This window comes from Trachurus japonicus, chromosome 21, assembly GCF_045865225.1.
Source record: "Trachurus japonicus isolate A0001 chromosome 21, Traja_1.0".
In the NCBI taxonomy this organism is placed as follows: domain Eukaryota; kingdom Metazoa; phylum Chordata; class Actinopteri; order Carangiformes; family Carangidae; genus Trachurus; species Trachurus japonicus.
The window spans coordinates 18,170,650-18,181,990 of NC_140927.1; the positions used below are offsets into that span (position 1 = coordinate 18,170,650).

General features: G+C 40.1%; 2 protein-coding genes across 4 annotated transcripts; both read left to right on the top strand.

Moving 5' to 3' along the window:
* Positions 1–1,151: 1,151 nt before the first annotated feature.
* On the top strand, positions 1,152–3,266 carry cmklr2 (chemerin chemokine-like receptor 2). Its single transcript, XM_085764199.1, has 2 exons — positions 1,152–1,275; positions 1,389–3,266. The coding sequence occupies exon 2, from the start codon at positions 1,407–1,409 to the stop codon at positions 2,484–2,486; it is 1,080 nt and encodes a 359-aa protein (XP_085620325.1). The 5' UTR covers positions 1,152–1,275; positions 1,389–1,406; the 3' UTR covers positions 2,487–3,266.
* Positions 3,267–3,963: 697 nt separating this feature from the next.
* LOC146965051 (NADH-ubiquinone oxidoreductase 75 kDa subunit, mitochondrial) lies at positions 3,964–11,339 on the top strand. 3 transcript variants are annotated; one of them, XM_085764195.1, is made up of 19 exons: positions 3,964–4,134; positions 4,720–4,799; positions 5,122–5,222; positions 5,325–5,432; positions 6,067–6,143; positions 6,379–6,460; positions 6,575–6,705; positions 6,808–6,993; positions 7,085–7,219; positions 7,313–7,427; positions 7,517–7,662; positions 7,752–7,880; positions 7,967–8,096; positions 8,192–8,352; positions 8,461–8,615; positions 9,018–9,193; positions 9,279–9,413; positions 9,516–9,588; positions 10,775–11,339. In XM_085764195.1, the coding sequence occupies exons 2-19, from the start codon at positions 4,721–4,723 to the stop codon at positions 10,864–10,866; spliced, it is 2,211 nt and encodes a 736-aa protein (XP_085620321.1). In that variant the 5' UTR covers positions 3,964–4,134; position 4,720; the 3' UTR covers positions 10,867–11,339. The 3 variants fall into 3 exon arrangements, with proteins under 3 accessions (XP_085620321.1, XP_085620322.1, XP_085620319.1); XM_085764196.1 differs by having other exon boundaries at positions 3,964–4,013; positions 5,122–5,230; XM_085764193.1 differs by having other exon boundaries at positions 3,964–4,013.
* Positions 11,340–11,341: the final 2 nt, after the last annotated feature.

Here is an 11,341-nt window from a genome sequence, read left to right on the forward strand (position 1 = left end):
GATGGACGCTCGGAAAGACTACACATGCAACACACACACGGACTTTTCACAGCCGAGTGGGAAGTCACGGAGAAGGCCCGGAGAAAACGGAGCTAAACGGCTAAAGTTAGCGCTGTTTTTCTTTAATCCAAATGCTGATGAAAGGGGGGCGCTGCGCTTTGGTGAGCTGATGCACTCTCTTCTGCTTCTTCAAACTCTGAGGAGAAATAACTTCACGTTTATCCAATTAGTATGCCAATAGTGTGTATGTGGCACTGCTGTTTCCTACTCGACAGCCTAATATGGTTCTGTATTGGTTACCGTCGATACTTTTAGATATTCTTGATTTAACAGGATAGACTAGCCTACTTTTTTTGTTCACTGCAATGATTCTGATTAGCTTTGTTCAATAATGTTTTTAGTAGTCTTTCTTTTACTGTCCAGTTCAATGGAAATCACTTTTTGTCTGTAAGATTTAAATCCTGTATTTATCGTTATATTACTTATTAACAACTTTCTCTATTGTTTTATTTCTGCAGTAGCTTTCTTATTTATTCTACTTATTATGTAGGCCTATTTATTGGCTTTATTTATGGTATTTTAAGCAGTTACAGTCTGTTTTCAACAAAAAATTAAGGGCAAAGTTGCATTCTGTCTTGATGTTGAACTTTATTTTTCTCTTCTTGAGATTAATATTTAATTCATAATAGTCTTAATTTAAGGTTTTATGTTCTTATGTTTAATTGTGTATTAAAAAATTAGTAGTTCTCAAAAATAATTATTGGAAAATAATTGAATATATATGTATTATGTAATGAGAATAAAGATAGATAAAAAAAAATCTCTGTGAATGTAACAACTTTTATCTCAGATCAGATCAGAGGACAGATACATATTGTTGTAATCATGGAGACCACTTTGGCCTTGTTGATAAAACTAACATTGTAGATGAGTGCAAAAATGCAACCTTGATTTTCTAGTGCTTATTATGGCTTTGTTCATCCACATCCACAATAACAATGTCTCCACATTTATAAATTATGTAATAACACATTCTTCCACGTTTACTTGCAGAATAAACAGTGTGAATCATACAACAAGGTCTCTTTCTGCTTCATCTACAGTAACTGTCCAGATTTGTTGATCTGAATGGCTGTTAACACTATGTTCCAGGGTTTCTCAGGACACACCCTGTCCTAACCTCAACACCGGAGCTGAACAATCGGAAAGAGGAGCAGAACAGCCAACTAGATCTTTTTGGAGAATAGCCACGCAAAGTCCTAAAAAGAGTGTCAGGTAAGAATATGTGCCATAGGTTGATTATAAAACTGAAGGATTTGTATAAAACTGGGCTTATTGATCACCTTCTAGGAATACATCTGCTCATGAGATTTTTCCCTATCACAGAGAAAGCTTTGACTGCAACAATGGATGACTCCAGCGAGGACTATCAAAACTACACCTATGATTATTACCTGGAGTATGGCGACTTGGAAGATCTTAAAGAAGAACACAGCCAAAAAGAGACTATGCACATTATCTCGGTGGTTATCTACATAATTGCCTTTGTGCTCGGTGTGATAGGGAACGGAATCGTCATTTGGGTGACGGCATTCAAAAGCAAAAAGACTGTCAACAGTGTGTGGCTACTCAATCTGGCCATGGCAGACTTTGTGTTTGTGCTTTTTCTACCCTTCTACATTGATTACATACTGCGGGACTTCCACTGGGGCTTTGGTGTGGCCATGTGTAAGATTAACTCATTTGTGTCCGTGATGAACATGTATGCCAGTGTGCTCTTTCTCACAGTGCTCAGCATAGACAGGTATGTTTCACTGGTCCACCTGAACTGGTCTCAGAGGTACCGCACTGTAGAGAAAGCCTGGGTCGTGTGTGCCTGCATATGGGCACTAGCTGGAGCCTTGAGCTCTCCGGCGCTGATTTTTCGCGACACCATGCAATTGCATAAAAAAGTGGTGTGCTTCAACAACTTCCACGCACAGGACGGACATAAAGCAGCGATGTGGCACATTGCAATAGTGGCCATCCGTACCACTGTGGGTTTCCTTCTGCCGTTTACCGCTATATGCGTGACAGGAATACTCCTGACAATCAAAGGGAATCAATCTAGGGGCTTGGTTCGTATGTCTAGCTTCTCCAAAACAGTCACTGCTGTAATTTTGGCCTTCTTTTTATGCTGGGCGCCTTTTCATGCTTTCAGCTTAATGGAGTTATCAATACATTCCTCAATACACCTACACAACATATTGAAAGCTGGCTTTCCTCTTGCCACTAGCTTAGGCTTTTTTAACAGTTGCATTAACCCCTTGCTCTACATGCTCCTGGGTAAAAAGGTTCGTAGTATCCTGAAGCGTGCATGCCTGGACATAACTAAGAATTCACTAAGAGAGCTCAGCCAGTCCATCTCTGCCACTGAGATCGAGTCTGTGCCGGGACCTCATCAGGACAACGTCCCAGAGGAGCCTGTGGAATCTTCAACTCTCTGATTGCAGCCATCCTCAGACTCATGTCGATCTCCATGAAAAACAAGAGGGCGGAGGGCTGGGTATGACTTATGCATAAATGTAGGGGATTATCACACCCATTACTTTCCAGCTCTAGTGTTAAGATTTTCCTATTTTGTTGCATTTGGATGGAGTTCTGCCTGCTTAAACTGACAATTACTCTCAATGGAAAAGCTGAGGGTAATGTGGACCTGGAGTTTGTATTTTTCCATTTATTTTTTATTTGCATAACCCAAGTGATGAGAAACAGGCATGATCAAGACTCTCCATTACTTAGACGGTTGATTATTCAGATGATCAATAATTTGTTTCAGTTGTTTTTAAAATGAAATGACCTTTGATTGTAAACTGCACATCCCTGGCTTTTGGACAGCTGGGCAGCAAAACAAGCAAACAGCAGATGTCCCAGTGTTGTGTAAGAAAGGACGGACAATGTCACATTTTTCATACAGATGTTTTTGATAATGAAATCTACACATTTACTTGTTTTTCCTTGTACTCTTTTGAATTGAGGGTATCTGCTCATCAATACTCAATATCTTATTTTGATTCCTACAGATGAGATATGATGCTCATATCTGATAATAGTCTAATATCATTCATGTATAATATTATGTATATTTTATATGGTTTCACACTGGCTGATGCTGTTCTGGCTGTTAATGTATTGATTTTCTAACTAGTTGAGTTGAATAAATATTTTTTACTCTAATATATTCCACATAAAGAGCATATATCTTAATAAAATTGCTCTTCTGAGCACATTCTGTACTGTCTGAATATCTTTTTTATATTGTTTGACAGGATGTTAGCAGTATATATTATGGCAACCTCATTGAAGACGAGGCTTTGAGGTTTCAAGTACATGCAGAGAGGATTTCCATGAGGATTCAACCAGGCTAGACACAAGCTTGATGTAAATCCAGATGTGCATTTTCCTTCCGTCTCCTGAGAGTCTGTTTACAACTTCATGTCCTGTTATTTCTTCTACGTGACCCTGACTTGTAGCCTAAGGATTACATCACTGATAGAGATAGAGAAACATCCTGTAGCCTAGAGGAGGATCTCTTTAACAGGAATGAAAACTTGGACAGGAAGCCGACATTTTGCACTTCTTTAACAAGTTAGAAAGCCTTTATCCGTTTGAACTTTTGTCCTATGATTTTTCTGTTGATCTCATGTGGCATGAAAGGTGGAAGTAATTCACAAATACCAGACAAGATTCAGACAAACCTGACTGAAAGAAAAGCCCTGCTGTTAAAACCACATCACTACTGACTGTCACAATTAGCCTAGGTGTAGATGATGAGCATCTGATAAGGAGCAGGTACATTATTTGTCTGCCAGATTTGGAAAACCCGACTACATTAGCCAGTACCTGCAGAAAAGTAGCTGTCCTACTTGGATTACGGTGGCCACACAGGATTACTTAATCCGTGACGCAGCAGAATAACAAGACAGTGCGCAATCTGCGTCGCAGGCAGTCTCAGGAGGACAAACACCGACCAGGTACGTAACGCATCGCCTCCAGAAACACCACATAACTTCGCACTGGTGGATTTGCCTGTAGATATAAAACGGCACATTGGCAAGAAGGTTTTTAAACGAGTCTTGAAATCTGAATTAAAAAGTGTAATCAACCGGTGACGTTTGTTACTGTAGCTTGTTGGTGTCGACATATTGCTAAATTAGTGTTAAATGACACGTTTAACGGGGTGGTCGGTTGTAAATATTGAAGTAACGTTAGAATATGACGGCTGTGTCCCTGGCAACAGCCGTTCCATATTATTATAGCAACTGTTGCTAAAGTTAACGTTAGCTCGGCACATCATTTCATAACGTCCGTCCAGTTTGTGTTACGTTTCTAGAAGTTTCCAACGCCATGTGAAGACGTGAAATATCTATATACACCCGTGGAGCACTTATACAGCTCTCTCTGTTCTTTTTTTAATGAAATGTCGCAGCATAAAAAGGCTGCTCCTATTGTTATCATCCACAGTGATGGGGAGGCAGCTAGCTTAACAGCTACTTCTGTTTTTGTTCTGGTTGTCGCATGTGGTCTGCACGCATCTCTCCAGGATGACAAAATGATGCGCCAACTTTTAATACCTCACAGCTTAACACTTGAGGAACGTGTTTACTAACGTTAGAGAAGCTTGACCACCTTACACACGATGTCTCATGATGTCTCATGATGTCTCTGCGTCTCTTCCAGCATGTTGCGTTTGCGTGTTGTGGGTCGTGGTCTCTTTCCAGCAGCAGCCGTCAAAGGAGGTGCGGCCACTACCAACAATGGTAACTAACTATATGCTACTTTGTCTTGATTAACTGACCTTGCTGCCTTGTTGTTTACACTGTGTCTCTTGTATTCCTACAGAATAGCCATTTTGTTTGTTGTGTGCGAGGGCAGCCTTGTCACTTTGTTCTACTGATGGATTATATACAGGATTACAGATTTGCCCTGGTACTACATTTAGTGCCAGGCTGTTGCTGGCTCAGTTTAGCAAATGCCAAATGGTGTTACTTAATTGCCATCACCAGGAAAAATCAGGAATTCATTAGAGTAACCTGGATGATATGAGAGGCTTTACATTAAAAATGTGCTCTATCTTTGAAGCTCGCACCGCAGCTACAGCAACAGCAGCTGCCAGTAACCTTGTGGAGGTTTTTGTGGATGGGAAGCCGATCATGGTGGAGCCAGGAACAACTGTGTTGCAGGTAACATGGTAAATTAATTCCCACATACAGTAAAGGCAGGTCAAATCCAAGCAAATTGAGCCGTGGTATCAGATTGAACACCCTGACTGTGCTCCCTTACAGGCATGTGAGAAAGCAGGAATGCAAATCCCTCGTTTCTGCTACCATGAGCGTCTGTCAGTTGCTGGAAACTGTCGCATGTGTCTTGTGGAGATAGAGAAAGTTCCCAAGGTATGTTATATTCTGCACATCTGTTTTAATTTTCTTGACATCTTTATGTCTGTTAGTCATCAAGAACCTTGGAGTACATTTCGACAAATCTATGCACGTGGAAAAACATGTAAAAACCCTCTCTCAAAACAAATAGCCAAGCTCTGTTCCATAGTTTCCCACTCAGAACATGTCAATACATGCTTTCATATCATCCAGACTGGACTATTGTAACTCACTCTTCACTTGCTTTAATCAATCATCCATCGACCGCCTTCAACTTGTCCAAAATGCAGCCGCCAGACTACTCACAAGGTCAAAAAAATCCTGTCACATCACACTTATAATTACCACTCTGCACTGGTTACCGGTCCCGTTCAGAATTAATTTCAAGGTGCGCCCCCAGTTACATCTGCGATCTCATTCACCACCACACCCCCAGCCGGTACCTGAGATCATCTGACCAGGGTGTGTGATTGAATGTCTTTTTTTACATAATGTGAAGCACTCTGTGTACACGTACTATGATGGGTGCTATGTAAATAAAGTTTTACTTACTTACTTTTACTTAGTCCCTTATTTATTTACCTAACTTTACTGGGAAAACAGATACCTTCTTAGAATAATAAGAAATTATTTCTCATGTGCCCTCCAGCCAGTGGCAGCCTGTGCTATGCCTGTTATGAAGGGCTGGAACATTTTAACCGACTCCGACAAAACAAGGAGAGCCAGGTACGGTCAAACTCACACCTAAGGACATAGTATCTACAACACATCTATGCGTATGCTGCAGAGTTGATATAACTCTGTAATTTTGCCTAAATGTCAGATGTTTTTGTGCCTAGTTTTATTTTTGTGGGATAATGTGTATTCCAATAATATTAGCTCTCTCAAGAAATTAAATGTCTTTGTATTCTCTCACATGAAATTAACAATGTTATTCTAAACTGCTGTTAATTTTACACAGAGAGGGTGTGATGGAGTTTTTGCTGGCTAACCACCCACTGGACTGTCCAATTTGTGATCAAGGGGGAGAATGTGATCTACAGGTAAATGAGAGATGTTTCATAAGTCTGTTAGTGAGTGACATTCTTTTTTTCATTTAGAATCTTGGTGTTATTTGTAAGACTGATTAACATAGTTGAATTTGATTTTGTGTGAAGGACCAGTCCATGCAGTTTGGCAGCGACAGAAGTCGCTTCACAGAGAGCAAGAGAGCTGTGGAAGACAAAAACATTGGCCCACTCATCAAAACCATCATGACTCGCTGTATCCAGTGCACTCGCTGTGTGCGGTGAGTCACGCTTCATTATCTAGAGTGAGTTGAGTTGCTTTATAAATTTAGAATATGAAAATGAGTCTTTTTTAAAAAATGTTTTACTTAAACTCTCTACAGCTTTGCCAGTGAGATTGCAGGCGTGGAGGATCTGGGCACCACAGGCAGAGGCAATGACCTGCAGATTGGGACATACGTGGAGAAGATGTTCATGTCGGAGTTATCTGGGAATGTCATTGATATATGCCCAGTGGGAGCCCTGACTTCTAAACCATATGCATTTACTGCTCGCCCTTGGGAAACCAGGTTTTTTTTTTTTATTCAGTTTTACATTTTGATTAACTCACTAGGATCCAGATTTGGTTTTCTCATATATATTTCTTTTGGTTTTCTACAGGAAGACTGAATCCATCGATGTTCTGGATGCTGTTGGTAGTAACATTGTAGTGAGCACTCGCGGCGGTGAAGTGATGAGAATCCTGCCTCGTATTAATGAGGATATTAATGAGGAGTGGATCTCGGACAAAACCAGGTTCATTTCACACAAAGTTTGATTCACAGACCTACATTTGTGTACTGTACGATGTTGGCTTTGCTGAATTCTTCCTGGCTTGCACCCTGACAGGTTTGCTTATGATGGACTCAAGAGACAGAGGCTTACTCAACCAATGGTTAAAAATGAGTCTGGGCAGTTTGTTACCACAACCTGGGAAGATGCACTGACTCGAGTTGCTGGAGCAGTAAGTATTCATTCTCTTCAGTGTGTGATATTCCTCAAATGGTGCTTCTGTCTTTGATAGTCCTAAACAGCATCTGTTCTGTCTGACAGTTGCAAGGGGTTAAGGGAAATGATGTAGCTGCTGTTGTCGGCGGCTTGGTGGATGCAGAGGCTCTCATTTCCCTGAAAGACGTGTTGAACCGTTTGAATAGTGACAACCTGTGCACTGAGGAGGTGTTCCCCAAGGCTGGAGCTGGGTAAGACCATGCAAAGTGAAAAGCGAAAAATGCTGCAAAGACTTATGAACCAGTGTTAATAATAGGTTTCTCTTTTGACCTTGGCTTAGGACTGACCTGCGCTCCAACTATCTTCTAAATACTGGGATTGCTGGCATTGAAGAAGCTGACCTGCTGCTTCTGGTGGGCACCAATCCACGCTATGAGGCTCCTCTTTTCAATGCACGAATCAGAAAAGGGTACATTGAACGCTGTTAAAACAGTATTTCTAAGTGTTGTTGAAAAATGCATGTTGTTTATTATGAACTTGTCACCTCTGCTTTAGCTGGCTTCACAATGAATTGCAAGTTGCTCTTGTGGGAAAGGAAGTGGACTTAAGTTATACCTATGACCATCTTGGGGAGTCTGCCAAGGTTCTCCAAGAAATTGCATCAGGAACTCACCCATACTCAAAGGTGACACTAAGCACTCCAGTACTTGGGAGCGTGACACGTTATCATTCAATTCAAGTGTTTCTTCCTAATGTATTGTATTTAATCTCCTCTTGCAGATGTTAGCAAAAGCAAAGCGTCCTGTTGTCGTGATTGGAAGTAGTTGCCTGCAGAAAGAGGATGGAGCTGCGATAATGGCAGCCGTATCAACCATTTCTCAGAATGCTCGTGTCAGCAGTGGAGTGGAGGAAACCTGGAAGGTTCTCAATGTTCTTCACAGGTCATTCTCTAGGAAAATGAAGAGATAAAGCTTCCAGTAATAGAGCAGGCAGAGTTCTGGGTGGTGTTTTTTACTGGAATACACATGCTGTTTTGTCTGCGTTTTCAGGGTTGCCAGTCAAGTGGCTGCACTTGATCTTGGGTACAAGCCAGGAGTGGATGCTATCAGACAGAATCCACCAAAAGTTCTGTACCTACTCGGCGCAGATGCTGGCTGCATTACTCGCCAGGACCTGCCTAAGGACTGCCTCATAATCTACCAAGGTCAGCCCTTTTACTGCACAGCAGTATAAACTCTGCAAATCTATCGCATCTTGGAAAAGCCTTGGAAATTTCTGACATATTTTTGCATGCACAAAAGATTGTCAGATTGACAAATCTGATTAATGAGCAAAGAATGCAGAGGCTGTCAGTCAGTGTACAAGGGTTCACTGAAAGGTTAAATGAGTTAGTTGAACAGATTTCACATCAGTTAGACTCCCACTAGGGATGGGTGTGTTTCACAACACTCCCTCTGGTATCATCAACAGAATACCAAGTGGGCACTGACTTGTTCAGATTGAGATGTCACGCAGATTATTTGTAGACTTTCTACCAACTTTGCAGCCCCTCTGCACATGTCCATCTAAAGGGATATTTACAATGTTCTGTGCGATAACTGCCCAGGTCACCATGGAGATGCTGGTGCACCAATGGCTGACATCATACTTCCTGGAGCTGCATATACTGAGAAATGTGGCACCTATGTGAACACCGAAGGTCGTGCCCAGCAGACCAAGGTGGCAGTGACTGCACCAGGCATGGCCAGGGAGGACTGGAAGATCATCAGAGCTATTTCTGAGGTGAAAAACAATACAAGCTATTTCTGTTATGTTAAGGAGTAAGAAATACAATTTACATTTTGTGTATTTTACATTCTCTTTGAAGCTGGCTGGAGTGACACTCCCCTATGATACTCTTGATGGAGTGCGTGATAGACTGGCAGATGTTTCCCCAAATCTGGTGCGATATGATGATGTTGAGGAGGCCAACTACTTTAAGCAGGCATATGAACTGTCTAAGGTCAGCTGCTACTTTCATCCAGTATGTGTTTAGGTTTATCTCAGGTCACTTCATGTTTTTGTCCATGATGGTGGTGATATCTCACTGATATCTCTCTTTCAGGCAGTGAACCAGCTTGTCCTAACTGAACCTTTAGTCCCACCACAGCTTACTGTGCGGGACTTTTATATGACAGGTAAGTCACTACTGCTTAATTCAAGTATTACTTCTTTCACTATAGATAGTTTCTATTCTATTTTTATTACAAAAACTTCAAGGAAAACATTTTGACAACAGTGTTTCATTAGTTTGTTAACTATGTCATTTGTATTTTAGGAAATAGTAATATAGTTATATAAATACTAATGTCACATTTTATAATATCCATGATTAATATACTTATTGTGCCCTTGTTTGCAACGATCTCTGTTTTGTTAGAGTGTTTTTGTACCCAAATTGATTCAAAATCCAAACACCAATTCTCACAAAGGTTTACATGATTGCTGAATATAGTAATAATTTAAAGTGTTCTTTTTTTACAGTCAGGGTTGTTACGGGCACAACATCAAGTCCAACTCTCCATCTTGGATAAACATGATGTGTTTACTAACATGCTGTGCTTTCTATTAAAGAAATTATGTAATTTCTGTTGCACAGAAGACAAAATTTCCACAGCACACCATGAAAATCATGAACCTAGTTTTTTTCATTTGTCATGGACACTGTAAATGTGTAAAATTTAGATTTTCAAAAGAAATTTGTCCTTTTTAATTACAAATTATTATGAGGCCATAGTTGTGTCCAGAATTTATCGTCCTCATTTCAGACTGGCAAAAATACATCTATACGGCCATTCTGTACTTAAAAAAAGCAGAAACCTACTGGGAGTTTTGCTTTTCTCAAAGTTCAAGGGATCAAAACTTTAGTTTTGCCATCGAGTCATGGGGCCGGTAAAATCAAGGATTTCAACGGCATCTGCAAAGTTTTAAAGCAAGTCAAAATAATTTGGTACGCTGGCCTAAAGTTTCCACCAAATGGTCTGCAACATTTTTCAAACTATATTAAGTTGTGAAAAACATATTAGGTACTAGTTCTATGAATTCAATGTAAAAATGCATTTAACTAGTCTACAAAATGCAAAATAACTATAATGCATACAAAATAGAATTATTGTGTTACCTTCATGATTGCTCGTGTTACACATTTGATGTATGTTAGTTGTAATTGTAACATTAATTGCATAAGTAATACCTGTTGAAAACAACAACAACAATATATCATTATAGACAGATAACTATTCTCTAATTAGGCTCTTTATCTTTATCTTTGTCATTTTGCTTTTTTGGTCAACTTTTAAATCTGCTCTCAATCCCGACCTACAGATCCGATAAGCAGAGCCTCCCAGACGATGGCCAAATGTGTGAAAGCTGTCACAGAGGGAGCACAAGCTGTGGACGAGCCAGCCATATGCTAAGACATGCACTGGACAGCCATCCAATTCTTGCAAAAAAATGATACGCACAACTCCTCTATTTGCACATTCCTAGAGACATATTTATTTGCACTTGTGTTATACTATAGAAGATTATTTACTATAGTAGATGCCTCATGCATAATGCACATTATGGAACTAAATCACTTTACTCTCCTGCTGAAACATGTCTATGCATTACTTGTGAAGAGAAAATGTAAGCTTAGGCTAAACAAATCTCCGGAGATACACAACCGACAGTGTATGTTTGCACTGTTAGGACATTTACAGTCAGTAGATGTGACCAAAGGTTTGAAATCTTTATCCTCCAAAGCTAATTTCAGTATTGTCATCCTGTGAAATTACCATATTTAAAGTGTTATGATTATATTTTCCTATATTGAGTACATAGTATTTTAAGTGAAGCTATTTGTAAGTGTGATATTTAATAAACCAGTTTTCTGTAGCAAGACTAATG

Bases quoted from the DNA above. Each gene is read 5' to 3' on its own strand.
- cmklr2 (XM_085764199.1), top strand. From the start codon at position 1,407: ATGGATGACTCCAGCGAGGACTATCAAAACTACACCTATGATTATTAC.
- LOC146965051 (XM_085764195.1), top strand. From the start codon at position 4,721: ATGTTGCGTTTGCGTGTTGTGGGTCGTGGTCTCTTTCCAGCAGCAGCC. The intron at 7,220-7,312 runs GTTCATTTCACA...GCACCCTGACAG, and splicing joins TGGATCTCGGACAAAACCAG to GTTTGCTTATGATGGACTCA. The intron at 7,663-7,751 runs GTAAGACCATGC...ACCTTGGCTTAG, and splicing joins TTCCCCAAGGCTGGAGCTGG to GACTGACCTGCGCTCCAACT.